Source organism: Uranotaenia lowii, chromosome 2 (genome assembly GCF_029784155.1).
Source record: "Uranotaenia lowii strain MFRU-FL chromosome 2, ASM2978415v1, whole genome shotgun sequence".
NCBI lineage: Eukaryota > Metazoa > Arthropoda > Insecta > Diptera > Culicidae > Uranotaenia > Uranotaenia lowii.
Window position 1 is genome coordinate 32,308,194 of NC_073692.1, and position 27,507 is coordinate 32,335,700.

Here is a 27,507-nt window from a genome sequence, read left to right on the forward strand (position 1 = left end):
CAACACCCCTGGCCTTCCTGGTTTGGCATTTATGACTTCCTACCAGTACTCATCACTTTTGTTCCGCCCATTTTGCGATAAGCGTTGTGTTCTGTGTTCATGATTTTGTTTCGGTTTTTTTTTTCGTGTTTCATTTTTCTGGTACAGCTGTAACAGAAACCTTCCCTGACACCTCGCGCAGTTACTATTTCTGCCACCATCGTCTTTCCGCAAACCTCTTCAGAATTTTTCGGCCCTTGTATATACTGGTATTATTTAAGAGGAGATTGTGTCGATTTATAAACTAAATTTAGAAACAATTTTGACAACTTTGACAATTTTGACAATTTTGACAATTTTGACAATTTTGACAATTTTGACAATTTTGACAATTTTGACAATTTTGACAATTTTGACAATTTTGACAATTTTGACAATTTTGAAAATTTTGACAATTTTGACAATTTTGACAATTTTGACAAATCTGACAATTTTGACAATTTTGACAGTTTTGACAATTTTGACAATTTTGACAATTTTGACAATTTTGACAATTTTGACAATTTTGACAATTTTGACAATTTTGACAATTTTGACAATTTTGACAATTTTGACAATTTTGACAATTTTGACAATTTTGACAATTTTGACAATTTTGACAATTTTGACAATTTTGACAATTTTGACAATTTTGACAATTTTGACAATTTTGACAATTTTGACAATTTTGACAATTTTGACAATTTTGACAATTTTGACAATTTTGACAATTTTGACAATTTTGACAATTTTGACAATTTTGACAATTTTGACAATTTTGACAATTTTGACAATTTTGACAATTTTGACAATTTTGACAATTTTGACAATTTTGACAATTTTGACAATTTTGACAATTTTGACAAATTTAACAATTTTGACAATTTTGACAATTTTGACAATTTTGACAATTTTGACAATTTTGACAATTTTGACAATTTTGACAATTTTGACAATTTTGACAATTTTGACAATTTTGACAATTTTGACAATTTTGACAATTTTGACAATTTTGACAATTTTGACAATTTTGACAATTTTGACAATTTTGACAATTTTGACAATTTTGACAATTTTGACAATTTTGACAATTTTGACAAATCTGACAATTTTGACAATTTTGACAGTTTTGACAATTTTGACAATTTTGACAATTTTGACAATTTTGACAATTTTGACAATTTTGACAATTTTGACAATTTTGACAATTTTGACAATTTTGACAATTTTGACAATTTTGACAATTTTGACAATTTTGACAATTTTGACAATTTTGACAATTTTGACAATTTTGACAATTTTGACAATTTTGACAATTTTGACAATTTTGACAATTTTGACAATTTTGACAATTTTGACAATTTTGACAATTTTGACAATTTTGACAATTTTGACAATTTTGACAATTTTGAAAATTTTGAAAATTATGACAATTTTGACAATTTTGACAATTTTGATAATTTTGACAAATTTGACAATTTTGACAATTTTGACAATTTTGACAATTTTGACAATTTTGACAATTTTGACAATTTTGACAATTTTGACAATTTTGACAATTTTGACAATTTTGACAATTTTGACAATTTTGACAATTTTGACAATTTTGACAATTTTGACAATTTTGACAATTTTGACAATTTTGACAATTTTGACAATTTTGACAATTTTGACAATTTTGACAATTTTGACAATTTTGACAATTTTGACAATTTTGACAATTTTGACAATTTTGACAATTTTGACAATTTTGACAATTTTGACAATTTTGACAATTTTGACAATTTTGACAATTTTGACAATTTTGACAATTTTGACAATTTTGACAATTTTGACAATTTTGACAATTTTGACAAATTTGACAATTTTGACAATTTTGACAATTTTGACAATTTTGACAATTTTGACAATTTTGACAATTTTGACAATTTTGACAATTTTGACAATTTTGAATATTTTGACAATTTTGACAATTTTGACAATTTTGACAATTTTGACAATTTTGACAATTTTGACAATTTTGACAATTTTGACAATTTTGACAATTTTGACAATTTTGACAATTTTGACAATTTTGACAATTTTGACAATTTTGACAATTTTGACAATTTTGACAATTTTGACAATTTTGACAATTTTGACAATTTTGACAATTTTGACAATTTTGACAATTTTGACAATTTTGACAATTTTGACAATTTTGACAATTTTGACAATTTTGACAATTTTGACAATTTTGACAATTTTGACAATTTTGACAATTTTGACAATTTTGACAATTTTGACAATTTTGACAATTTTGACTATTTTGACAATTTTGACAATTTTGACAATTTTGACAATTTTGACAATTTTGACAATTTTGACAATTTTGACAATTTTGACAATTTTGACAATTTTGACAATTTTGACAATTTTGACAATTTTGACAATTTTGACAATTTTGACAATTTTGACAATTTTGACAATTTTGACAATTTTGACAATTTTGACAATTTTGACAATTTTGACAATTTTGACAATTTTGACAATTTTGACAATTTTGACAATTTTGACAATTTTGACAATTTTGACAATTTTGACAATTTTGACAATTTTGACAATTTTGACAATTTTGACAATTTTGACAATTTTGACAATTTTGAAAATTTTGAAAATTATGACAATTTTGACAATTTTGACAATTTTGATAATTTTGACAAATTTGACAATTTTGACAATTTTGACAATTTTGACAATTTTGACAATTTTGACAATTTTGACAATTTTGACAATTTTGACAATTTTGACAATTTTGACAATTTTGACAATTTTGACAATTTTGACAATTTTGACAATTTTGACAATTTTGACAATTTTGACAATTTTGACAATTTTGACAATTTTGACAATTTTGACAATTTTGACAATTTTGACAATTTTGACAATTTTGACAATTTTGACAATTTTGACAATTTTGACAATTTTGACAATTTTGACAATTTTGAAAATTATGACAATTTTGACAATTTTGACAATTTTGACAATTTTGACAATTTCGACAATTTTGACAATTTTGACAATTTTGACAATTTTGACAATTTTGACAATTTTGACAATTTTGACAATTTTGACAATTTTGACAATTTTGACAATTTTGACAATTTTGACAATTTTGACAATTTTGACAATTTTGACAATTTTGACAATTTTGACAATTTTGACAATTTTGACAATTTTGACAATTTTGACAATTTTGACAATTTTGACAATTTTGACAATTTTGACAATTTTGACAATTTTGACAATTTTGACAATTTTGACAATTTTGACAATTTTGACAATTTTGACAATTTTGACAATTTTGACAATTTTGACAATTTTGACAATTTTGACAATTTTGACAATTTTGACAATTTTGACAATTTTGAAAATTTTGAAAATTATGACAATTTTGACAATTTTGACAATTTTGATAATTTTGACAAATTTGACAATTTTGACAATTTTGACAATTTTGACAATTTTGACAATTTTGACAATTTTGACAATTTTGACAATTTTGACAATTTTGACAATTTTGACAATTTTGACAATTTTGACAATTTTGACAATTTTGACAATTTTGACAATTTTGACAATTTTGACAATTTTGACAATTTTGACAATTTTGACAATTTTGACAATTTTGACAATTTTGACAATTTTGACAATTTTGACAATTTTGACAATTTTGACAAATTTGACAATTTTGACAATTTTGACAATTTTGACAATTTTGACAATTTTGACAATTTTGACAATTTTGACAATTTTGACAATTTTGACAATTTTGACAATTTTGACAATTTTGACAATTTTGACAATTTTGACAATTTTGACAATTTCAATTTTGACAATTTAGACAATTTTGACAATTTTGACAATTTTGACAATTTTGACAATTTTGACAATTTTGACAATTTTGACAATTTTAACAATTTTAACAATTTTGACAATTTTGACAATTTTGACAATTTTGACAATTTTGACAATTTTGACAATTTTGACAATTTTGACAATTTTGACAATTTTGACAATTTTGACAATTTTGACAATTTTGACAATTTTGACAATTTTGACAATTTTGACAATTTTGACAATTTTGACAATTTTGACAATTTTGACAATTTTGACAATTTTGACAATTATGAAAATTTTGAAAATTTTGACAATTTTGACTCCTTTCGAAATTTGCACCTAATGAATTTTCATCATTTTCTGGGATATCTTGGTATCATAAAAAAATATCATACGGACCTGTTTGAATTCTCTGTGTTTCCTCAGGTCTTCATCTATAAGCAGGGTTGACGAGGGAAAGTCTGTTTTGTTTTACGACGAATCGATTAAGCATTTCTGTGATTTTGCCCAAAAATCCTTGGATTGTTTCCATTGCGCTTTTTCCATCAATTCCATGCAAATTTCATGTTGAACAGAAACAAATAGAATGATTTTGTTTTGATAAACATTTATTGAAAATACTCTAGCTCATCAAATTTTCACGAAATCTTAGCTAAATTTCAACTATCAAATGTACACCATCGAAAATACGACAGAATTTGCAACAAAAATCGGAGAAATCGGAAAAAAAATCTGCGAAAATTATCGAAAATTTGTGATGAAAATGTTCTTGAGTTACTGTGAATATACAGATTTTTGTGTCATTTTGGAAACCTTTTCTTTATGTAAGTGAAAACTATTCTTAGAACTTTTGACATGATTTTATTTAATACTAGCAGACCTGGTAAACTTCGTCTTACCATTTTAAACTTGGCGTCGATTTTCCATTTTTTCTTCGCTGTTTAACTTAAAAAGAACATCAAATGTTGAGTTGTTAATCAACTCGCTTTCGTGAACTTGTCCTAGTTTTTTTTACATTTCCCTTCTTTCCCTTTACTCGAATTGTTCCGTTTAATTCTATCGGAATCAAACCTAAGAATTTTTACTCAATTCTAGGAATCTTTACTTAAATTATCAAAAAATTACCTTCAAGAAATCATACATGCATCTTACATGAATAATTTTTTAAATTACTTTTCTTTAATTCGGATGTTTTGAATATTTCCAAATGGTATTAGCTTTCAGCTTCCCGTTGCAAATCCGTTTTTTAACACTCAACGTAACAACCAAACTTGGCAAGCCTCGTGCTAAAAAATCCACTTTTTGTAACTTTTTCCATGTATGATTTTACGTTGGTAATATCTTTATTTCATTTATTGAAAACCATTTAGTTGATTTACTCCGCTTTATTTGAGTTCACTGTAAGGTTTAAATTGAAATCAAAAGTTTCGCATTTATTGAAATTTATTGCATTTGAAGCTTTATGAAAATATAATTTTGGATATTGGGACAATTTTTGGAGTATTTGCTCAATATTCCGCCTAACCCAGCACTTTCAGCTTCCGATTAGCTTTGGATGGTATATTTATTTTCTAGAACCATTTTCAAGCAGCTTTTTGTTCACCATCCTCACCATTCCAAGTAGTTTGAATTATTATCCATATTTTCATCAAAATCATGTCCGATGTCTCCGTTTTCTAATTATTCAAGCAAAAATGCAAATTAAATTCCTTCGAACTTTAACTCAATTAATCAAAGAAACGGTTGGTTTTGAAAGGAAGGAAAAAAATATGTTTAGATTTTTTGTTATTCAACCACATCCCAGCTTTTTTTTCCTAAAGGACATATGTGCCCAATTGGATTTAAATGCCCAATGATTTAAAAAAAAGTTGAGTTGGGCCCAACCATTTATAAATAAAGAAATAATTTAAAAATTTTTTGTTAATGTTGAACGTTTGCACTTGGTCTGGTGTACCTTCTTAAATCCTTCCGAAAAATGCATATCCTCACTCTTTGTTATGAAAAGGTGGTACATTTTATTGATAACTTTCACTTATGTTTGCAAAAAATCAAAAAGTTTTTTTGCATTCGGCCTTCAAATAAACACCAATTCTATAAACATGTTCAAAAAATTTTCTTTTTTTTTTAAACCTCCGCAAAGAGTCATACCATTATACCATATACCAGTAATAAATTCATGTTTTTAGACAACAACTGCTGCTTTAAATCACACGGAATCAAAATAGTATAAATTTTTAAAATCATTTAGGCATGTGGCTTTGATTCGATCGGCAAAATATCAATCTGGGTCTTATCTAGGCGTCATTCATTAATATGTGAAAAAAATCACATCGGGGCTTCATTGCGCCACCACGTGCATTGACAGTATACCACTATTTAGTATGCTATGCCATGGTAACTATTCTCTCGCGACGTTTACGCGCGACGCCTCGACCTTGGAGACGAAAAACAAACTGCTCAAAGGAAAGAAAATCTCGAAAAAATGGATGCCATGACTTTAGTTTGATTCAAATAACTAAAAATTGAATTATTATGGACAATTGATGCCACTTTCTGTTATTTTTATTCGATATAAACCGATTCGCATGCCTACAGAATATTCTAAAAATAATTTAATTTGAATCGTTTGGGCCATTTCGAAGGAGTAGTACTACAAACGCCGTTACAAGAGAATTTTATATAATAGAGTTTTTATTTCTAAATCGTCATTCCGTAGTTGCTTTCCTGAAATCGTGCTGCATACACCATTTGATCTCTCTCTCTGTTTACCATTTGTTTTACACTCTGGCTGCATTTTAAGGCCATTTGCTTAATATATTAGAATTGCCAAATCTTGAAAAAAAAATCAAATCTTTCGTGCAATTACTCAATTTGGTAGATGTCATGGCCGTCGGAACAGGAAATTATTTTGGGGGTGTAAAGCATTCTATTTAGCTGAAAATTTAAGTGGCTATCCACATGAAAATATGGCTTAATAGCATGTTCTAAACCTGTTCAGTCCGTTCGAACAGTCTGAATTGATCGATATTTATCAAATATCTGGTTCAATTTTCCATCCGGGCTACAACATCGAATGAAGTGCCTCTGGTATCGACATTGCTCGTTAGCTTTCAAGCAGCCAAGAATCGAAATCGAGTTGTCAGTCAGTGTGGTCAGTGGTAAAAGTTCTGAAAATATTCTTCGACAAAACTGAAATCGAGCAAGAGAACAAACACTTAAAGAGCGTTTAAATAGTGAGAAGTTTTCTTTTGTTCGTGTGATAAAACTTGCACGTACACGCAACCCGATGCTGACTCATATTGTGATTAGCTGTTACACTGCAGTGTTGGCAGATGATAATGAGTCATAATCTCATTCTACTCTTCGATAAATGAGTACTTTCCCGGTTAGGGAATATAAGTGGAGAAATGTGAGTCAGTAGCTATCGCTAATGTAATTAGTTATTTTTGAGAGACTTGACGATAAAACCTGAATAAAGATAACTCCATTCCACCACTGAAACCTGCGTTTTCAACAGGTTATAAGCCTAGATAAGACTGGATTGGAAAATTATGAGTTAGTGAGAGGGGTACTCTTAAGTTTAAGCGCAGTAGCCATGTGATGCTACAGGTCGACCAGAAGGCGCAACTGGAGTTCGTTGCCGGAAAGTCGGGTTTCGAGAGGGTTACTCTCGACGCCGTCACGAGTTTGCTGCGGTTAGCAGCGTGATTCCATTTCCGACTGCCGGATGGAGGACTCTCGGGATCTGTAACCGGGATTGGCAAGGTACGAAAGCTCCAGATGGAGAATTAGCCCGTATCGGAGATTGGAAGCCGCAGAGAAGGTTACTCTTGTGATGTGGAGCTACACTACCATCATCCAAGCCTTCAGTACAATTTTACGTATCCCGACAGGAAAAGAACCGTCGCCAAACCGAAACACATTGTTTTGGTTCTCCGTTTATTTTGGTAAATTCGTGTATTGAGAACAACAGCGAATGAACATTGATGATTGCTGATTACAGTTGATGATGATGTACACGGTACAAATGTTTACATCATCACACTGTAGAGCAAACCAACTCAAGATGTTGTTAACAGTGTTGGCAGATGCGAATGAGTGGATTTATCGGATTACTGATTCAAAAATGAGTACTTTCCCGGATACGGAATATGATAAGTGGAGAGTGCGACAATAGCAATCGCTAATGAATTGTGTTGTTGTGTAATGACGAGACTGGTAAAACATGAATAAAGATAACTCTATTGCAGCACTGAAACCTGCGTTGATTACTCGTTTTCAACAGGATCTCTATAATTTTTTTACATACAAAGAATCTAAATTATAAAGATCGACCAATGTGTGCAATGAAGGACTTAAAGGATGTAATTAAAATTCTAAGAGACAATACGAATTCAAAACAATCCAATGGGAATGCTTTCAAATTTGCGTAGGTTTTATTAAAAAAAATTGTTCTATCTTTACAAAATATCAGCTCAATCTAACATTTATGGTGATACACCGGTCTGATGGAATTTCCCAGTGAACTTCCCAACACGCAACACCTCACCGCCTTTTTTGTAGCTGTTTTTTACGGATCTGAGCATTTCCCTCTTTCAAGCACATTGCAATGATGAATGAAGTGTGCGGCAGAACGAAGGGAGTGAAAATATCTGTCGACTCGACTCGTCTCGACCGGTGTTTTCTCATGTAAAAGGCCGAAATAGTTTTCCCTCCACTTTCCACCTCCTTGACGCTTCATTCGTCTGACTGAACCATGTCTCGTTGTTGCTAGTCAAATTTCATACAGTTTAGGCCAGGTCAGGGGCTTTCCACATTTTCCTGACAGTAGTACCCTGTTCTTACATTCCATGGTGCGTGGCTCAGAGAGGGTTTCTCCTTCAGACTTCATCGCCCCAAGCTGGCAGCAATCGGTTGGGAAAAACATTGAGGCACTGCTGAGGAGTGTAAGTAAGAATGTAGTATACATCTGCCTTTTTTCTGGGGCGGGGGTGGCATGCCCATATGGCTGCTGACTTTCAGTCGTGCTCGAAAAGTTGTAACGAATAGGCTGGGCTCACGGTTTTGTACGGTGCGAATTCTTGGAATACGCGAGTTCGTTTTTTCATGTTTACAGTGAAAGTTTTCTCGAGCAAGTGGGATGTGGAATCATTAAATCGGATGTCATACGTTTTTCAGTTCTTGAGGTGCCAGAACGTTTGACTTTTACAACGAAAGCTACATGGGGAAAGTTTAGTGTTTACAAGAGTTTGACAAGTTCAAATATTCTTTTAAAATTTGGAAAACGTGGCACCTTAAATCGAAAAATTTCAAACAAGAAGCAACAATCATTTTTGGTTCACTTCACTGAGCTCAACAGCTAGCTAGTCGAGCATTAAGAAGAGAATGGTTTAGCTTGGTCTTTGTCCAAGGATATTTATTCCATGTCATCGTTCCTCGTGAGCAGCTTAAAATTCATCGGATGCAATTGAGCTCGCTTAAGAATCAGTGATGGGTGTGAGTTGTTGAGAGTTAATTAATGATTATTTTTTATGCAAGTTTAACGCATATTGGTTCAAAAGTGGATGACATGTGCTCACGGAAAGATGAGCTAGTCTAGTCGAAGTTGGATTTGAAAGTATCGATGACAAGATGTTAAAAAAATACTCTGATACTGTTCAAAATCTTTCATAGGTTTGACTTGTGTACTAGTTTCTGTTCAACACTTATATTTGTGAATTTTACACCTGACATTGATTGATTAAATCCATAATCTAATCTAAATCATAAAGATTTTATCTATTGCACGTAAATATTTCAGAATTTAAATAAGATACCTGTAAGATATAATGCTTATAGAACTAAAACTTGACAAAGTATAAAAAACTTCCTGATTGAAAATGGATTGAAAATACTTAAAAAAAACAGAAATGACAAAAAAAGACAAAAATGACAAAAATTGAAAAAAAATGACAAAAATGACAAAAATGACAAAAATGACAAAAATGACAAAAATGACAAAAATGACAAAAATGACAAAAATGACAAAAATGACAAAAATGACAAAAATGACAAAAATGACAAAAATGACAAAAATGACAAAAATGACAAAAATGACAAAAATGACAAAAATGACAAAAATGACAAAAATGACAAAAATGACAAAAATGACAAAAATGACAAAAATGACAAAAATGACAAAAATGACAAAAATGACAAAAATGACAAAAATGACAAAAATGACAAAAATGACAAAAATGACAAAAATGACAAAAATGACAAAAATGACAAAAATGACAAAAATGACAAAAATGACAAAAATGACAAAAATGACAAAAATGACAAAAATGACAAAAATGACAAAAATGACAAAAATGACAAAAATGACAAAAATGACAAAAATGACAAAAATGACAAAAATGACAAAAATGACAAAAATGACAAAAATGACAAAAATGACAAAAATGACAAAAATGACAAAAATGACAAAAATGACAAAAATGACAAAAATGACAAAAATGACAAAAATGACAAAAATGACAAAAACGACAAAAATGACAAAAATGACAAAAATGACAAAACTGACAAAAATGACAAAAATGACAAAAATGACAAAAATGACAAAAATGACAAAAATGACAAAAATGACAAAAATGACAAAAATGACAAAAATGACAAAAATGACAAAAATGACAAAAATGACAAAAATGACAAAAATGACAAAAATGACAAAAATGACAAAAATGACAAAAATGACAAAAATGACAAAAATGACAAAAATGACAAAAATGACAAAAATGACAAAAATGACAAAAATGACAAAAATGACAAAAATGACAAAAATGACAAAAATGACAAAAATGACAAAAATGACAAAAATGACAAAAATGACAAAAATGACAAAAATGACAAAAATGACAAAAATGACAAAAATGACAAAAATTACAAACATAACAAAAATGACAAAAATAACAAAAATTTCAAAAAATACAAAAATTGCAAAAATTACAAAAATTACAAAAATTTCAAAAAATACAAAAATTGCAAAAATTACAAAAATTACAAAAATTTCAAAAAATACAAAAATTGCAAAAATTACAAAAATTACAAAAATTACAAAAATTACAAAAATTACAAAAATTACAAAAATTACAAAAATTACAAAAATTACAAAAATTACAAAAATTACAAAAATTACAAAAATTACAAAAATTACAAAAATTACAAAAATTACAAAAATTACAAAAATTACAAAAATTACAAAAATTACAAAAATTACAAAAATTACAAAAATTACAAAAATTACAAAAATTACAAAAATTACAAAAATTACAAAAATTACAAAAATTACAAAAATTACAAAAATTACAAAAATTACAAAAATTTCAAAAATTACAAAAATTACAAAAATTACAAAAATTACAAAAATTACAAAAATTACCAAAATTACCAAAATTACCAAAATTACAAAAATTACAAAAATGACAAAAATTACAAAAATTAAAAAATTTCAAAAATTACAAAAATTACAAAAATGACAAAAATGACAAAACTTACAAAAATGACAAAAATTACAAAAATTACAAAAATTACAAAAATTACAAAAATAACAAAAATTACAAAAATTACAAAAATAACAAAAATTACAAAAATTACCAGAATTACAAAAATTGCAAAAATTACAAAAATTACAAAAATTACAAAAATTACAAAAATTACAAAAATTACAAAAATTACAAAAATAACAAAAATTTCAAAAATTACAAAAATTACAAAAATTCCAAAATTACAAAAATTACAAAAATTACAAAAATTACAAAAATTACAAAAATTACAAAAATTACAAAAATGACAAAAATGACAAAAATTACAAAAATACAAAAATAACAAAAATTACAAAAATTACAAAAATTACAAAAATTACAAAAAATACAAAAATTACAAAAATTACAAAAATTACAAAAATTACAAAAATTACAAAAATTACAAAAATTACAAAAATTACAAAAATTACAAAAATTACAAAAATTACAAAAATTACAAAAATTACAAAAATTACAAAAATAACAAAAATTACAAAAATTACAAAAATGACAAAAATTACAAAAATGACAAAAATGACAAAAATTAAAAAAATTACAAAGATTACAAAAATTACAAAAATTACAAAAATTACAAAAATTACAAAAATTACAAAAATTACAAAAATTACAAAAATTACAAAAATTACAAAAATTACAAAAATGACAAAAATTACAAAAATTACAAAAATTGCAAAAATTACAAAAATTACAAAAATTACAAAAATTACAAAAATTACAAAAATTACAAAAATTACAAAAATTACAAAAATTACAAAAATTACAAAAATTACAAAAATTACAAAAATTACAAAAATAACAAAAATTACAAAAATTACAAAAATTACAAAAATTACAAAAATTACAAAAATGACAAAAATTTCAAAAATTACAAAAATTACAAAAATTACAAAAATTACAAAAATTACAAAAATTACAAAAATTACAAAAATTACAAAAATTACAAAAATTACAAAAATTACAAAAAATTATAAAAATTACAAAAATTACAAAAATAACAAAAATTACAAAAATTACAAAAATTACAAAAATTACAAAAATTACAAAAATTACAAAAATTACAAAAATTACAAAAATTACAAAAATTACAAAAATTACAAAAATTACAAAAATTACAAAAATTACAAAAATTACAAAAATTACAAAAATAACAAAAATTACAAAAATTACAAAAATTACAAATATTACAAAAATTACAAAAATTACAAAAATTACAAAAATTACAAAAATTACAAAAATTACAAAAATAACAAAAATTACAAAAATTACAAAAATTACAAAAATTACAAAAATTACAAAAATTACAAAAATTACAAAAATTACAAAAATTACAAAAATAACAAAAATCATAAAAATTACAAAAATTTCAAAAATTACAAAAATGACAAAAATTACAAAAATTACAAAAATTACAAAAATTACAAAAATTACAAAAAATTCAATAATTTCAAAAATTAAAAATTTACAAAAACTACAAAAATTACAAAAATTGCAAAAATTACAAAAATTACAAAAATAACAAAAATTACAAAAATTACAAAAATTACAAAAATTACAAAAATTACTAAAATTACTAAAATTACTAAAATGACAGAATTTTCAAAAATTGGAAAAATTACAAAAATTACAAAATTACAAAAATTACAAAAATTACAAAAATTACAAAAATTACAAAAATTACAAAAATTACAAAAATTACAAAAATTACAAAAATTACAAAAATTACAAAAATTACAAAAATTACAAAAATTACAAAAATTACAAAAATTACAAAAATTACAAAAATCACAAAAATTACAAAAATTACAAAAATTACAAAAATTACAAAAATTACAAAAATTACAAAAATTACAAAAATTACAAAAATTACAAAAATTACAAAAATTACAAAAATTACAAAAATTACAAAAATTACAAAAATTACAAAAATTACAAAAATTACAAAATGGCGTAAATTACATAAATTACATAAATTGAGAGTTGAGAGTTTAGAGATGAGAGTTGAGAGTTGAGAGTTGAGAGTTGAAAGTTGAGAGTTGAGTGTTGAGAGTTGAGAGTTGAGAGTTGAGAGTTGAGAGTTGAGAGTTGAGAGTTGAGAGTTGAGAGTTGAGAGTTGAGAGTTGATAGTTGAGAGTTGAGAGTTGAAAGTTGAAAGTTAAAATTTGCATCAGAGGAATTTATGATTAATCCTTTTGTTTGTATTTTATTTTCTGAAATATTGTGAATAATTCCTGTTTCGATCAACTAGTTTGAAATAATTTTGTCTGGCTCCGGTTTCTCCTCATTAATTTTATTACATCGATTTTATCATTGTTAGGTTTGATGTGCCGACTCTGACGTAGCCTCTGTGAGTTGATTTTTGCCCCCAAGTGGCAGTGATGAAATTGATAAAAATAAAACGTTTCACGCACTGTCACGGCCTTGGGAGTTCGGAGTTCTTTGACAAGGTCCCGTTCAAGTGCAGCGCGATTATTGCCGGTGGTCAATAAAAACACCCCCATTCTTCGGCAGGCAATTTGTATCCACTTCCAATAACCGGAGTGCGGACGACGACAATTGATTGTGCCGGGAAAAATTGACAACGATTTCAGTGACATTTCGGTTTTGTGACTGACAGTAAATCGACAAAGGGAAAAACCAAACAAAATCGACGGCGATGAATGCCAGCACTTTCTGGGGAACCTTCGATCAGTTGCTGGGTCGAGAGGCTCAACGGAATGGCGGCCAGGATACGCTCAAGGTCGGCACCTGGATGTCGGCCTATGCCGGAATCCGGATGATGGGAGCAGCAGTTCGTGGGTAGGTAAAATTGAAAGGTACTTTGGGGGTTATGTTGCTTTTTTCTTTTATAACTATTGTGGAAAAATATTATAAATGGGAAAATGATTTGTTGGTGAAGTTGAAAGGCTTGAAGGCTGTGTAATTATATTATGATGAGATTTCTAGATATTTGTTAGGGGCACCTTTATAGGGACTAATTTTTTATCTGCAAAAAAATGAAAATTTTGTTATTACTTCTGTTTATCTACAAAGACAAGAACTTCTTATGCTCTAGATATAGTTCATTAACCTCTGACAGTGTATTGTATCTTAGTTATTCTTACTTTACTGCAAATATTTTGCTGCTGTTATATGGCGACCGTGAGAACTTGGTTATTAGTGTTTTTGCGGGATTTTTCTTCTGAAAGTTTTGAAGCATTCATTTCCAAAACCATAATATTGCCTATTTTTATTTTCTTCTTCGTCCTTTTCCCGAAGGCTGCTGCCGGCATTCCGTGTTCGAGTCCATTGAACCGTCTCTCAGACCGGGACAGAGAAGTCGGATCTTGACAGGAATAGTTACCAGCTGACTGACAATCCAAGAAAGGATTGGCTGGTAGACAGATTCAAACGTCTGCACCTCCCCCTTTTTTTCTCCTTTTTTCCACCCACATCGCAAGGGTTGTCATATGAAAGCGTTTCTGTTATCTTGTCTCGTCGTCGTCGTTGTTTCGTTTACAGGAAAGCACGCGATTTACATGACTCGTCGCGGGACGCCGGCCTGTTTACATCCGGAAAATGGGAAAGGAATTTTCTTGCTTCAACCCAGGGACATGTCGCGTGTAGAATGTTACACTTTACCACCTACATGAAATTTGCACAGCCCACAATTTTTCATATATGACCCCGAAATATGCGAAAGCTTTCAACTCAACGATAACAACACTGTGAAAGTTGTTTTGGGCATCGAATCCAAACAGATTTCGTTTGGGGGAATTGGCTATGGGAACTTCAAAAGTTTACTGCAAGTAACAAAAAATGTTGGACAACCAATTGTCACCTTACATTTTTTTCTGGAAATTCGCAAAAAAATCAAAAACATATTTTATTTTTATCCAGAAGACGAAGTATGTACTGTTTTCATATGGAAGTTCCTTTCGAAGGGAATATTTCTGTAACAGGCTCACATTTGTTGACGACAAGCCATAAAACATGTTTAAGACCTAATAAAAAAAATACTTCCATCGCCACAAACGCTCTGCGACAATTTCCCACCCAGCGGATTGATTTAGTGGGTACGAAAAACAATCCACATGTGAACCACTGCATATGTCATTCCCGACTCAGGACAGGAATTCGGCAAAGCCCGTCATAAAAATCCCGACTATTCCGGTGGAACCCACGCAAGTTCTTTGCAGGCCAGACATATCGGCTCGCAGAAATCACTTCAGCATTTTTTGTTTGTTTGTTTTTGCTAGGAAATTATTTTATCGATACTCGATTTGGCATTGAACCCTAGCCTGAGAGGCCAAGAGAATTCTTGTCCTAGCCAAGGGTTTTGGCAATTGCGTTCCCCTCTCGGAGCTTTTGCCGGTAGGGCTGTTGCAAGTTTTCGATTTTAGTAATGTTTTTTTTTATCAATATTTGTGAAAATTCTATTAAAAAGACTTAAATAAAGATAACTACAACTTGAAGAAAAATATTTTTGACCAGAAAAATTTGTGATATTCTAATCGTTTCGATTTTTACTTACAAGTCAACACACGTTATGCTTCTTGAAGACACGTGTGACCGAGTACCTACATATCAATGAAGTAACAATTTGTTGCAATGCAATGCTTGTTGACAACACATTCGGTCCATTTAGATCTATCTCAAAATACAGTTGCTATTGCAAGATTGTTCTCGTTGGGTGTGTTATTATTCGGTTTATTCTGTGGAGCACTGTCGAACCATTTATGGCAACAAACGACGACTTAGAACCGTGAGTATCTTTCTTACAAGTTCAACAAATTATCGGACGGAATCCGATAGAAAACAAATGCGTTTTTTGCCAAATTATCTGTCAGCAAAGCAAAGTTTTTAATTTTTTAATTTCTAACTAGTTTGGCAGAAAATTGTCTCTTTATTCACCATATTTTTATAACATACATTTTACTTTGCTAGTAGCTACTGTAATATGGCGACCGTGAGAAACTTGTTTGTCAATGATACCTAGCTAAACTTATGCTTCAAAAGTATCTTTTTGGTCAACTTTTCATCTTAAATCAGTGCACAACAAACAAATGGCTCGAATTAACAAGAATAAGAAAAATAAAACCAATCGACACACTACTTTTCAGTGGAAGTTTTTTTTTTGGTCTGGCCTATCGAGGCGTCTGATATATGTACGATGTTCTGAAACTGGATCAAGGAGTAATCGGGATAGTAACGATTAGTTCTTCTACACTTAACTGTTGATTGTCTTAAAAGATGGCAGTCGAGTACCAGGAAGTGATCAAGTTTTGTGTCAAGCTAAAAAAAACCAAACTCGTTCAGTGGGTACTAGAAAAAGAAACGACTTAATCTGTAATCATTGTTTGTTTTCGATTTGTTCGCCGAAAAAACTTCTCTGGGGGTGTGTCAAAAAGAGAATGTTACCAATCAGTACGTCGATGTCGGTCAGTTGGAAGAACTAAGTTGGGATATAAAAAGGTTTCATAGATGCTCCTAAATCAATCCAATTTTCAAGTTCAACCTAATCACAACCAACAACCCAAATCAGCAATCATGAAGGTAAGTTTTGATTTTTTCAAAACCATCAAAGTTTTTTGAAAAATAATATTTTTGTTGGTTTTTCAAATTTCAGTGCATCGCAGCTGTAGTCATGATGGCCTTTGCCGTCGCTGCCAACGCCCATTACGTTCCATCGGTTTATGCCCACCAAGTGGCCGTTGCCCCGGTTGTGACCTATGCTGCCCACCATGCCCATGGACCAACCGTTGTCCAGTCGAATGACCAGCACCATGGATGGATCCACCACCAGGCTCCAGTTGTTGCCTACAGCAGCGGACACTGGGATCACCACAATGTCCACCACCATCAGGTCCCAGCTGCTGTCAATGTTGTCCCAGTTGCCTACAACAACCACTGGGCCGGTCATCATGCCCATGCCGTGGCCGTTGCTCCAGTCCACCACCAGGAGGCCACCTATGTTGCCGCCAACCGTGGAGCTGTCCACAAGGCCCCTCTGGCCGGACACATCGTCAACCAGAAGTCCCTGAACCTGGCCGCTGCCCCAGGAACTCTGTAAATCTGTTGAAACTTTAATAGCCAAAGTCTTTCGGTCATGTGTATAAATCTGTAAAAATTGCAAACTGTCGACAATAAATTAGGAGGAATTGAATTTTTCAGTTTGTTTTCTCGAATCACTCAAAGAATTCTTCCCTCATGCGTTATTACGTTTTTAATTGCATTCCTACACGGATCTTCCTTCTGAAGGGTTTTTAAACTCTTGGGTTCAACGAAACCTTTGATATTCTCGATGGGAAAAAGCTCCTTGAGCAGTTATGTACATATGGCTTGGATTTTAATTTGAACTACTGTTTCTGTTCTTTCTGCTGCTGTTTTCTCCCTTATTTCCAAAAGTTCCCAGAACCCGTTAAGCTGTAGCCAGGAATAGTAATGTTGTGATTGGAAATAATTTACGAGACTTGGTTGAGGAAATTTCAAAGCTACAATAAAGTTTTTTTTCTAAAATAATCAACCATCTTCGTTGAAAACTAAATAACAACGCAGGTTTCAGTGGATGAATAGAGTTAATTTTTATTTACTATCTCAGTCAAGTTCTTACAAAGCTACACTCTACACTAGCGATTGCTAGTTTCACCAACGATCATCAATACGCGATACGCGCTCTCTCGCAACACCAATAAATTCTTCTTGCCATATGAACTATGAACTTGAAACTAGGCCTTCGACTAGCTCAGGACTCCAGTCAATCTCAGGGTCGGCTCGTCGTAGTTAGGGAAACACTCACTCACCTGTTCGACCTTGATTCCTCCCACCCAGTTAAAACCCGTATTTTAATTCTTTCGGTGCATGCAAGTAAAGTTTTACACAAATTTTTAAAGGGGCAATAAAGATAAGGTATATTCTACGTAATTTTCAAAATAATTCAGTATTCGCAAAATCTTTAAAAATTAAAAGAAAAATAGAGTTTTATTAGGAAAATAAACACTTTTCGACTCACTGCTTAGACCATCTGCTGCTGTTGCTGCTGGACACTTCGTTGCCCCGGGGATCACTGCCGTGGTACCACGTGGGATCGCTGTCCGTGAACTTCGGCCCAGTTCACCAACGATCGCTGATTTCGTTTGGCCCTCTGTCTGCCTTCTGCGTTAGGGCGGAAGTTATCTCGACCTCGAATCCTTATCCGGCAATGGTTGTAGGTTGGAATGTCCTGCCGTATGTTGACGGACGGCGTGTACTGAACCATATGGTTACGGACGGCTGTCCAATCTTCTTGGAGTAGCGGGCACTAGAATCTGTTTGCACAGTGCCTTTCACTCAACAAACTGAGCACTTAAACCAAGGTCCCAAAACGGAAACGACGCTTGGTTGACGGAAACGGATGTTGGCGAGATAAAATGCGCGCACAACGATTGGACGACACTTCGGACGCGAACTCCAAGGTATCAAAAAGGCCGGCCAATCGGTGCTTATGCCTTATATAAACTCCGCCTGAATTAGAGATCGGCAAAGCCGATGCATCTGATTGGGCCACGTCATCTGAGGCAATGTAGCCATCTCGATCTTTTGTTGTGACATGTGTCAGTTTGATGTTTAGCAGTTGAGTCATCCTGAACTGCTACACGGAAAAAAATCTGCTATTCTCCTAACTTTTATTTAAATGCCCAAAATTATTTCATTTAAATTTAATGTATATAATTATCTCTTTTCGATCTCTATCTCCGGCAGTAGTCGTCGTCCAGCTTAGATCTGGGAACGGCAATGAGGTGAAGCTGGCAACTGACCGTCGTCGCCCAAACAACCTTTCTCAAAGTGCCAGAATACCATTCCAACAGTTGGATGCGAGTTCACCCATGCTGACCGTAGCGTAATATCACACCACGAGAGTTACCTTCTCGGTGAACAACTGCATCCAGCCACCGCACCTGGTTTTGGATGCAGTGAGTCCTCCTCTCAGCCGTCGGAAATTGACTCACGCTATTAACCGCAGCGTAGCTCGTGACTAGCGATAGCACCGAGAGTAACCTTCTCGGATCCCGCCTTCCTGGCCTTAATTTCCCGTACCACCATGGCTCGTTTCTGAGCACGCTTGCTAACCGCAAGTTTTTGAGAGTACATCTCCCGATCCAAATCTTTTTCCACGTCCAGACGTATCTGGGCCCATAAATAACAATGCAGGTCTCAGTGATAGTTTTTTTTTCTCAAGGGATTTTAAGCTAACTCAGTGATAGAATTGCATTCTACCAAGGTCCTTACAACACCAGACACTACACTAGCGATTGCTAGTTCTCCCTACGACCGTCAAAACAAGCCTTTAAAATTTTCGTTTTCGTTCAACTGACAGGGGCAAACATTGACAAAACACCTCAGTCACGCACTCTATTTTGTGTTGCGAGCCTACTTGGTTGAATAATTCTACTGAATCAAAGCAATCGAAAAATATCCGTTAATTCAACCACGGTATAAGAAAAGTTTAGATACCAGTCATTCGATAGCATTTTACTATCTTCTTTAGTGAGCGTTTTCGATATTTTCCACAGATTACGATTAATAAACAACATAACAAGCGTTCATAAAATTCAAACTTCTTCACGTTTGAAAATATTTTTCCAGTTCTTTCTACACTTATTCGCTAACTGCTTTCACATTTGATTTAATCATTCTCATGGTAAATGGATCGGTATGGTATGGATTTTTTTTTAGGAAATTCAGCACATTGTTGCATTTTTCCCTACCCCATGACAGTGATACAAGCGCAAACGTCACAAAGTTTGGAGCAGGATTTACAAATTAATTTGATTGTTTAGCAATTTTAAATTTATTTTTTTATATTATTTATTGCTTAACAACACGTATTCCGATACACACTACACTACAACTTGAGCAGCTGGTATCGAAAACAGCTCCCGGAATTTATCAGACTAGCCTTCAGCTCTACGACCTTTGAAGGGTACAATTTGTTGCTGGAATCAGCGAAACAGGATCCCGATGTTAACGCTTCTTCGAGAATAACAGGGACTGGCTTAAGGCTTGAGTGAAACCTCACCTAGTTAGGGTAGGATGAAGTAAAAGTAGGACCTCAGTGCTATGCTATTTTTAGAAAATTTTGCTGTTGTTTTTCCATAAAAGCAAGAACAGCATTTGATTCCTTAGTCTATTATCTATCTTCTTGAAAAATACGCAGACAATTGAATGAAAGATTTTATACCAGTAGTGAAAATGCCCAGCTGCTATCGAAACGTACTTTTAATCCACCTCTGGGGCAAAAGTTTGAATGATGCAGGGCAAAAATATTTTCAATTTGTACGAAAACAAATAATATTTGGATTTAGGCAGTCGAAATCATCGTCAACCCATGCCAGAGTCTCGAATTTTATTGTTCTCAGTATGTAATAATCTTAAACGTACGTTTACAAAAAATGTATAAATTATTACTTAGTTTTAAGTTAAATTATAGTCTGTACGGTATTCCAACCAAAGGTTGGAATACGGTTTGTTTACACACAATTCTATTACGTACTTACATGAAAAGTGTGTTTTTGTTTTTATATTTTGACTAAATACATAAAAGAGTCTTTTGACCCGCTTTTTTGTTGAAAAGCTATTTTTGTGATTGATATTCCAGTGGCAGTAGAATTTTTTAAAATAAATTTTCAATATGACCTGAAAGTGTTTTAAATAATATTTTCTCCTGTCGTATCACATGGTGGAACAAGTTCAAACGCGCTTTTTAGCAACGAAACATTTACCTTTTATGAATTTCCTCTCCTAAATGATTCAGCTCTAAGTGCGAAAGGTCAGAAAGGGGTATGTCGTGTGTTGAACCAGAAGTGGATATTCTAAATTAAGGTCTTATGCTTAAAACAGAATTCAGTAAAAGTTGAGTATTGTGTTTTCACTTGCCTCAATGTGCGGGTCAAATATTGATTTAGAAACATCTTTTTGGCAACATTTTTTGAATATTTAACTTTTAACAAGAGTTTGTTGAGAAGTGATTTAGTTATGTAATATGTTTAAGTAATGTAATGTAATAAATGTAATATGTTGATTTAGTTATGATTTGTTTTCAAGAATAACATATTTTTCTTAGATTTATAAAAGTTTAATTTTGTTAAAATCCGTTTGCACTTGCCCCGGTGTATCTGAATTAGAATTTAAATTTGAATTGCAGATTGCGTACGAATAATTTGAGATCCTCCCTTATTTCTGGGTGGAATCGGAAAGAAGGAGGCAAGTCTTTATTCATATTATATTTGGCATAATTTGAATACTTATCAGACAAATAAAGCGAAATGTTACGTCATTTAGATACAAAAAACGATTTTTAAGTTGTTCGTTAGCACTTCTTGCATTGCAAGAGGGAAAGGGCTGGAAGTCCATATCAATAGATAATACAAAATGAAATAATTAGAAACTCTTTGCAGCTCATAAAAACTGGGTAAAAGTTTCAAATCTTGAAAAACATATCTAGAAATCAATTCTAAGAAAAAATTTTAAAACATCTTTGTACTGAGGTGAGAAACTTCAGTTGCTGCTCTCTTTTAAAAGCATTTGCTTCCAAGTTATGTTGAAATTTGGTTGGAAACGCTGTCTAGGAAATGAAACTGAATTTCAATTGTTTTGACAAATTTAATTAAATTTTGGAAGGTGTAACAAATCACATCGGGTCATTTTTATTCTCTGAAAATGTCCTAACCTTTTTTGCACACCTTTTGAAAATAACTACTCATATAGAACACTGATATCATTTACGGAGAATGTTATGTATGCTAACTTTATCTTTCTGGTAAATAAAGCCATATTTCATGTCCCCAAGAAAAAAATTGGAAGGGGTTTTCAAGGGAAAGAATCATTTTCTGGAGTGGCCATGTCATAATCTAGTGCTGAATCCTACACAGCAAAAAAGTGTTGCAGCAAAAACGTGTAACATAACTTGAGTCGCAAATGGTACAAATGTTATAACATACATTGGTTGTAAAGAATTACACGAAATGTATGTAACGCAGTTGACATCAATGATTTTTATAATAGTTTAGGGCTTCCGATATGATTGCAAACAGATATCATCATTCTTTTACCTTCCTGAATAATTTGATTGATATTTTAGATTTTTCCAGAAACAGTGATAAACATTTAAGACTCAGAGTTCTGATTTTGATTTGTGTCAAGGCGTTTAGAGACTGGGAAATTGAATCGAAATTGAAGTGAGCAATATATCACAAAGTGATGATTTATAATTTTTTAGCCAAAAGTTGAAAATTTATTTTTGTTAATATTATTTTTCCTAGGGGAAGCCTCCTTCTCAACCAGATCAATCAATAATCTCTGGATAGCATCAAAACATTTTGAAACAGGTCTTCAAATAGATCTTCTTTTAGCTGTCCTGAGAACAAATTCACTGGTGTTGGGAAAAGTGGTAGAAATTTTGACACTTACGGCACATTTTGAAAATTTTGTCATGTAAAAACATTTTCAAGATCTGTGGCCTTCTAGTTTTTTTACAACACGTGTTGTATTTTCGCATGCTGTGATGCAAAAATAGCAATATTTCTATCACATACGGCTGAAATAGAAACAGTGTTGTAAAAAAATACAACGCCCAAAGATCATGAAAACATTTTTGCATGGTAAAATTTTCAAAATGTCAAAATTTCTACCACTTTTTCCTAACACCAGTGAACTTAGGGCACACATTTTTGACACACCAAACCATCCACTTTGTCTGTTAAAAACGATCTATCGAGTTTTTTCGATTCACTAGATGAGAGCCGATCTTTCCTGAACAAAACTGGAACCCAACCATTTTTGGGGCTCCATTTCTATTCATATCCCTGGAATAACCAAGCCAGTGGGTTTCCAACTGGAACATTTCATACAGAGGCGTTCTTTTTCAACTATAACGGATAAATAAAACACAAAATACCCAGAAGGATAAACAAAACATAACAGTCACCTTTCCATTGGTTTGTTTAAAATCTCTTAATCAGCTTTGGATCGCTGACGCATTTGAGCCAATTTTCAAAAAATCATAACTCATGAAAATTCATACTGAGATATGTCTTTGCTCAGAATTTTATAAACTTTGATAGAACTTACTTACCACAACAACAATTTTTTCTGAGCCTCACAATCCGTTTCTCAAAATTTTATACTGAAGAAATTTCAAACGACAGTAGAAAAAAACATTGACTACTTGATGTAATACTACAAAGGTTGTGATCACACCCTTACGAAGGACTCGTCCATAAGGGAGGTGGGGGGGGGGGGTTTCGAAATTAAAATTTAGCTAGAATTGACAAAAATACCAAAACACACAACAAACAAGGCGTGGTGAGATTCGTAGAAGAACTTTTAAAGAAATAAAATTACAATAACGCTAATTCACTTGCAGCAACGCTTGCATTTCCACCAAAAGTTAAAATATTTGGTTGGTGACCTCCTTTCCAAAATATTTTTTTTTATTTTTTTTAATTGAAATGTTCAAAAAATATATATTTTAAGTGTTTTACAATTTCAGTGATGCTAATTCTTTAATTTTAACTTTTTTTAGCTTAGCTTAATGATCCCGCGCCGATCCTCCGGTGCATTGGGCCGTAGTAAAAGACCTCCACTGTTGACGATCCGGAGCCAGCGTCTTCACCTGGTCCCAGTCAAGATTCTCGTCGACAGTTCGGATTTCAGCGGCTAGGCTTCGCCGCCACGAATTTCTGGGTCTGCCTCTTCTTCGATGACCTTCTGGATTCCAATCTAGCGCCTCTCTGCAAATCTCGTTTTCATCTCTTCGCAGCGTGTGCCCAATCCATCTCCACTTACGTTCCCGAATCTCGATTTCTAGCGCCTTTTGATGACACCGGCGATGTAGTTCCTCATTCGAGATCCAGTTGCCAGGCCACCAAGCGCGGATGATATTCCGCAGGCAGCGGTTTACAAATACTTGCAGTTTTCGCGTCGTTACCGCATATGTGCACCAAGTTTCGCACCCGTACAGCAATACGGATTTGACGTTTGAGTTGAAGATTCGGATTTTTGTTCGTAGAGAGATCTGGCGTGACCGCCAGATGTTTCGGAGACTCGCAAACGCAAATCGGGCCTTTCTGATCCGTGTTTCGATGTCTTTTCTGGTACCACCATCAGGCGTTATCTGGCTACCAAGATACTGGAAGCACTCCACTTTCTCAACTTGTTGCCCAGCTACCATGAAACTGGAGGGATTTCCTGTGTTGATCTCCATCGACTTGGTCTTTCCGACATTGACTTTGAGACCTGCTGCCTTGGAACTTTCGGTGAGGTCGTCGAGTTTGCTCTGCATATCTGGTTGTGTTTGGGCGAGCAAAACAATATCGTCAGCCAGGTCAAGGTCGTTCAGTTGCTCCATTGTTGAAGGATTCCACGGCAGTCCTCGGTTCGGTGCACAGTCATTCGATCCAATCAGAATCTCATCCATTACGATTAGAAAAAGTAGCGGTGATAGAATACATCCTTGTCTCACTCCAGCAGATACCGGGATTGGTTCGGACAAGACACCGTCGTGCAAGACCTCGCACGAAAATGCCTCATACTGTGCTTCGATGAGATGGACTAGTTTCTCTGGGACCCCTCGTCGCCTTAGAGCCGCCCAGATGTTTTCATGGTTAAGTCGGTCGAATGCTTTTTCGAAATCAACGAACACCAGCAGAAGAGAGTCCTGGAATTCGTTGATTTGTTCCAGTATGAGCAGGTCAGTTATTGACCGATCGAACAGATCAGCTCAAACGATGGACTGAGCACTTCGAACAACTCTTCCGAGTCACGAATAGCGATGGCCAACAGAATCTGCAGCTCGAAGCGCCAACAGTAAGTCGCATAAATGGCGTCAACTCGGAAGCGCCTTCGCTGGCTGAAATAGAAGCGGCAATCAAAAACATGAAATCCAACAAAGCACCTGGGATCGATTGCATCCCTGCTGAAATGCTGAAAGCCGACCCTGCCCTATTAGCACAAATATTGCACCGTCTTTTCGCTGACATCTGGGATACTGCAACATTCCCGGCCGACTGGATGAAGGGTATCCTCGTAAAGGTCCCAAAGAAAGGAGACCTGACAGAGTGCGGTAACTGGCGAGGCATAACGTTGATCTGTACAACCCTCAAAGTACTTTGCAAAGTGATTCTGAACAGGATCCAGGAGAAAATAGACGCTACACTCCGACGGCAACAAGCTGGATTCCGATCTCGACGATCATGTGTGGACCACATCACAACGCTACGAATTTTAACTTTCAATAATAATAATTAAAATGGTTCGCAAAACATTCTCATCCAAATCCATTAAAACTTTTTTAAATAATTTTGAACTAGTTACAGAAAAAAGGAATTAAAACAAAGAGAATTGCATAAAAAAATATCTTCTCAACTTAACATTTGAAAATCGGCTGGCAAATCTTCTCAGCTGTCTTGAAGGGTTGAATTATCTGAAATCATAAAAATTATCTGTAATCATATGAATCCATAAATGAATCCACTCTCTTTAGATTTTCTGATTGTGAAAAAATTGGTAAAACAAACACAAACTAATTAAAAAAATTTCAATTTTTTTTAATGGTTTGATTATAAAGTTCGGTAATTTTATTAAAAAAATTATTAAGTTTATTTATTTCACAATTATAATAAAATGTTAACTCAATTTATCGGCCTTGTCGGTAAAAATCCTGTTCTTTTAGTTAGAACATTTCAAATTCATAATTTGAAAATTTGTTTCTTGAGGAATAAATCGGTGACATGTGATGAAAATGCTTCTTATCAAAATCTATTCGCTCATTTTCCTCTACTCGTCTTCCTTGTTTGCTTGAAATCCAAGTCTTAAAATTAGCAAAAAAAAAAAAAATAAACATCATAAACGGTTGATAACATAAAACTTATTTTAAAGTTATTTTAAAATGTAAACAACGGAAAAAAATTTTGGCTTTTCCAGTGAATTCACGGATCCAACACATGTTCTCTCCTATAAAAAGATAAAATTTTAACATTTTTGGAAGACAATAAAAATTTCATCGAAATTTCTTAACTTATTTATAAAATTCAATTGATGATTGAAGTAAACGAACTTCTCGAAATCTGCAAAACTATGTGATATTAGCTTTAAAAATATCTCAAATAAAATTAAGTTAATACATCTTCAAAGTTCGTTTAAAATCTTTTATTTTTTCAAAATTGGGAAAAGTGAATAAAAAAAAACTTTAAAAAGCGTTTTCGCAGAAGTAAAAATGACTTACAGGTTTGAGGAAAACCCTTCATTTAATTTTTTATTTTTATGTTTTGAAGTTTTATCAGAAAAGTGCAGAATTTTGTAAAATACCTTTAAAATTTAAACCTATTTTCAAAAGTTGCAAATCATCAAAATTAATCAAAATTTGCTCTTAACTTCTTTGCACCTAAATAAATTGTGAATTTTGTGGCCTTGTGTAATTTATAAAAATTGTTTGAATATCGAATTGAGTATTAAAAGAACAATAAACACAAATTTAAGTTGATGTTTAAATTGGTTGGATTCTTTAAGAATATTTCATATCAGCATTGAATTTGCTATGATATAAATGTTTTTTATTATTATCACAGTGATTTGTTAGAACGTTATGGATAAACTTGTTTAGAACCATTTCTTAATAAAAACCAATTTCAAAGACATGAAACGGTTTTGTATTAAATTGTAAATCCAAACTGATAATTAAAAACTAGTTTCAAATCGTAAATATCATGTAATGTCGCAGAATGAAATGTCTTAGGCCTAGAGTGATTCAGGACAAAATTCCGCCGGAGCACAGTGGTTTAAAACTCGAAAAACGTGATCATGGGCTTTTTGATGCCTTAGATGTCAAAATAGCTTAATGACATGTTCTACAATGTTTCATTATTTTTAATTGCGCATATTTTGCCATTATTATTTTTCTGATCGATTTACCTAAGAGTGAGATATTTTTTTTATTTTTTGAATTTGTCATCCAATCAAAATGATGTGTTCGGAAAACTTGTGGACAATACAATTTTAAAAAACTTTGTAAAAG

General features: G+C 32.1%; 2 protein-coding genes across 2 annotated transcripts in view; both read left to right on the forward strand.

The window, feature by feature from the left end:
• The first annotated feature begins 13,808 nt into the window (after positions 1 to 13,808).
• Positions 13,809 to 27,507, forward strand: part of LOC129745090 (uncharacterized) — a 167,398-nt gene continuing 153,699 nt past the window's right edge. Inside the window, exon 1 of the mRNA XM_055737925.1 lies at positions 13,809 to 14,276. Coding sequence (XP_055593900.1) covers positions 14,134 to 14,276 — 143 coding nt within the window. The 5' untranslated portion in view covers positions 13,809 to 14,133. The remainder of the gene's footprint in view (positions 14,277 to 27,507) is intronic.
• LOC129745089 (adult cuticle protein 1-like) lies at positions 16,973 to 17,606 on the forward strand. Its single transcript, XM_055737923.1, has 2 exons — positions 16,973 to 17,012; positions 17,086 to 17,606. Exons 1-2 carry the CDS (start codon positions 17,007 to 17,009, stop codon positions 17,527 to 17,529), a joined length of 450 nt encoding a protein of 149 aa, XP_055593898.1. The 5' UTR covers positions 16,973 to 17,006; the 3' UTR covers positions 17,530 to 17,606.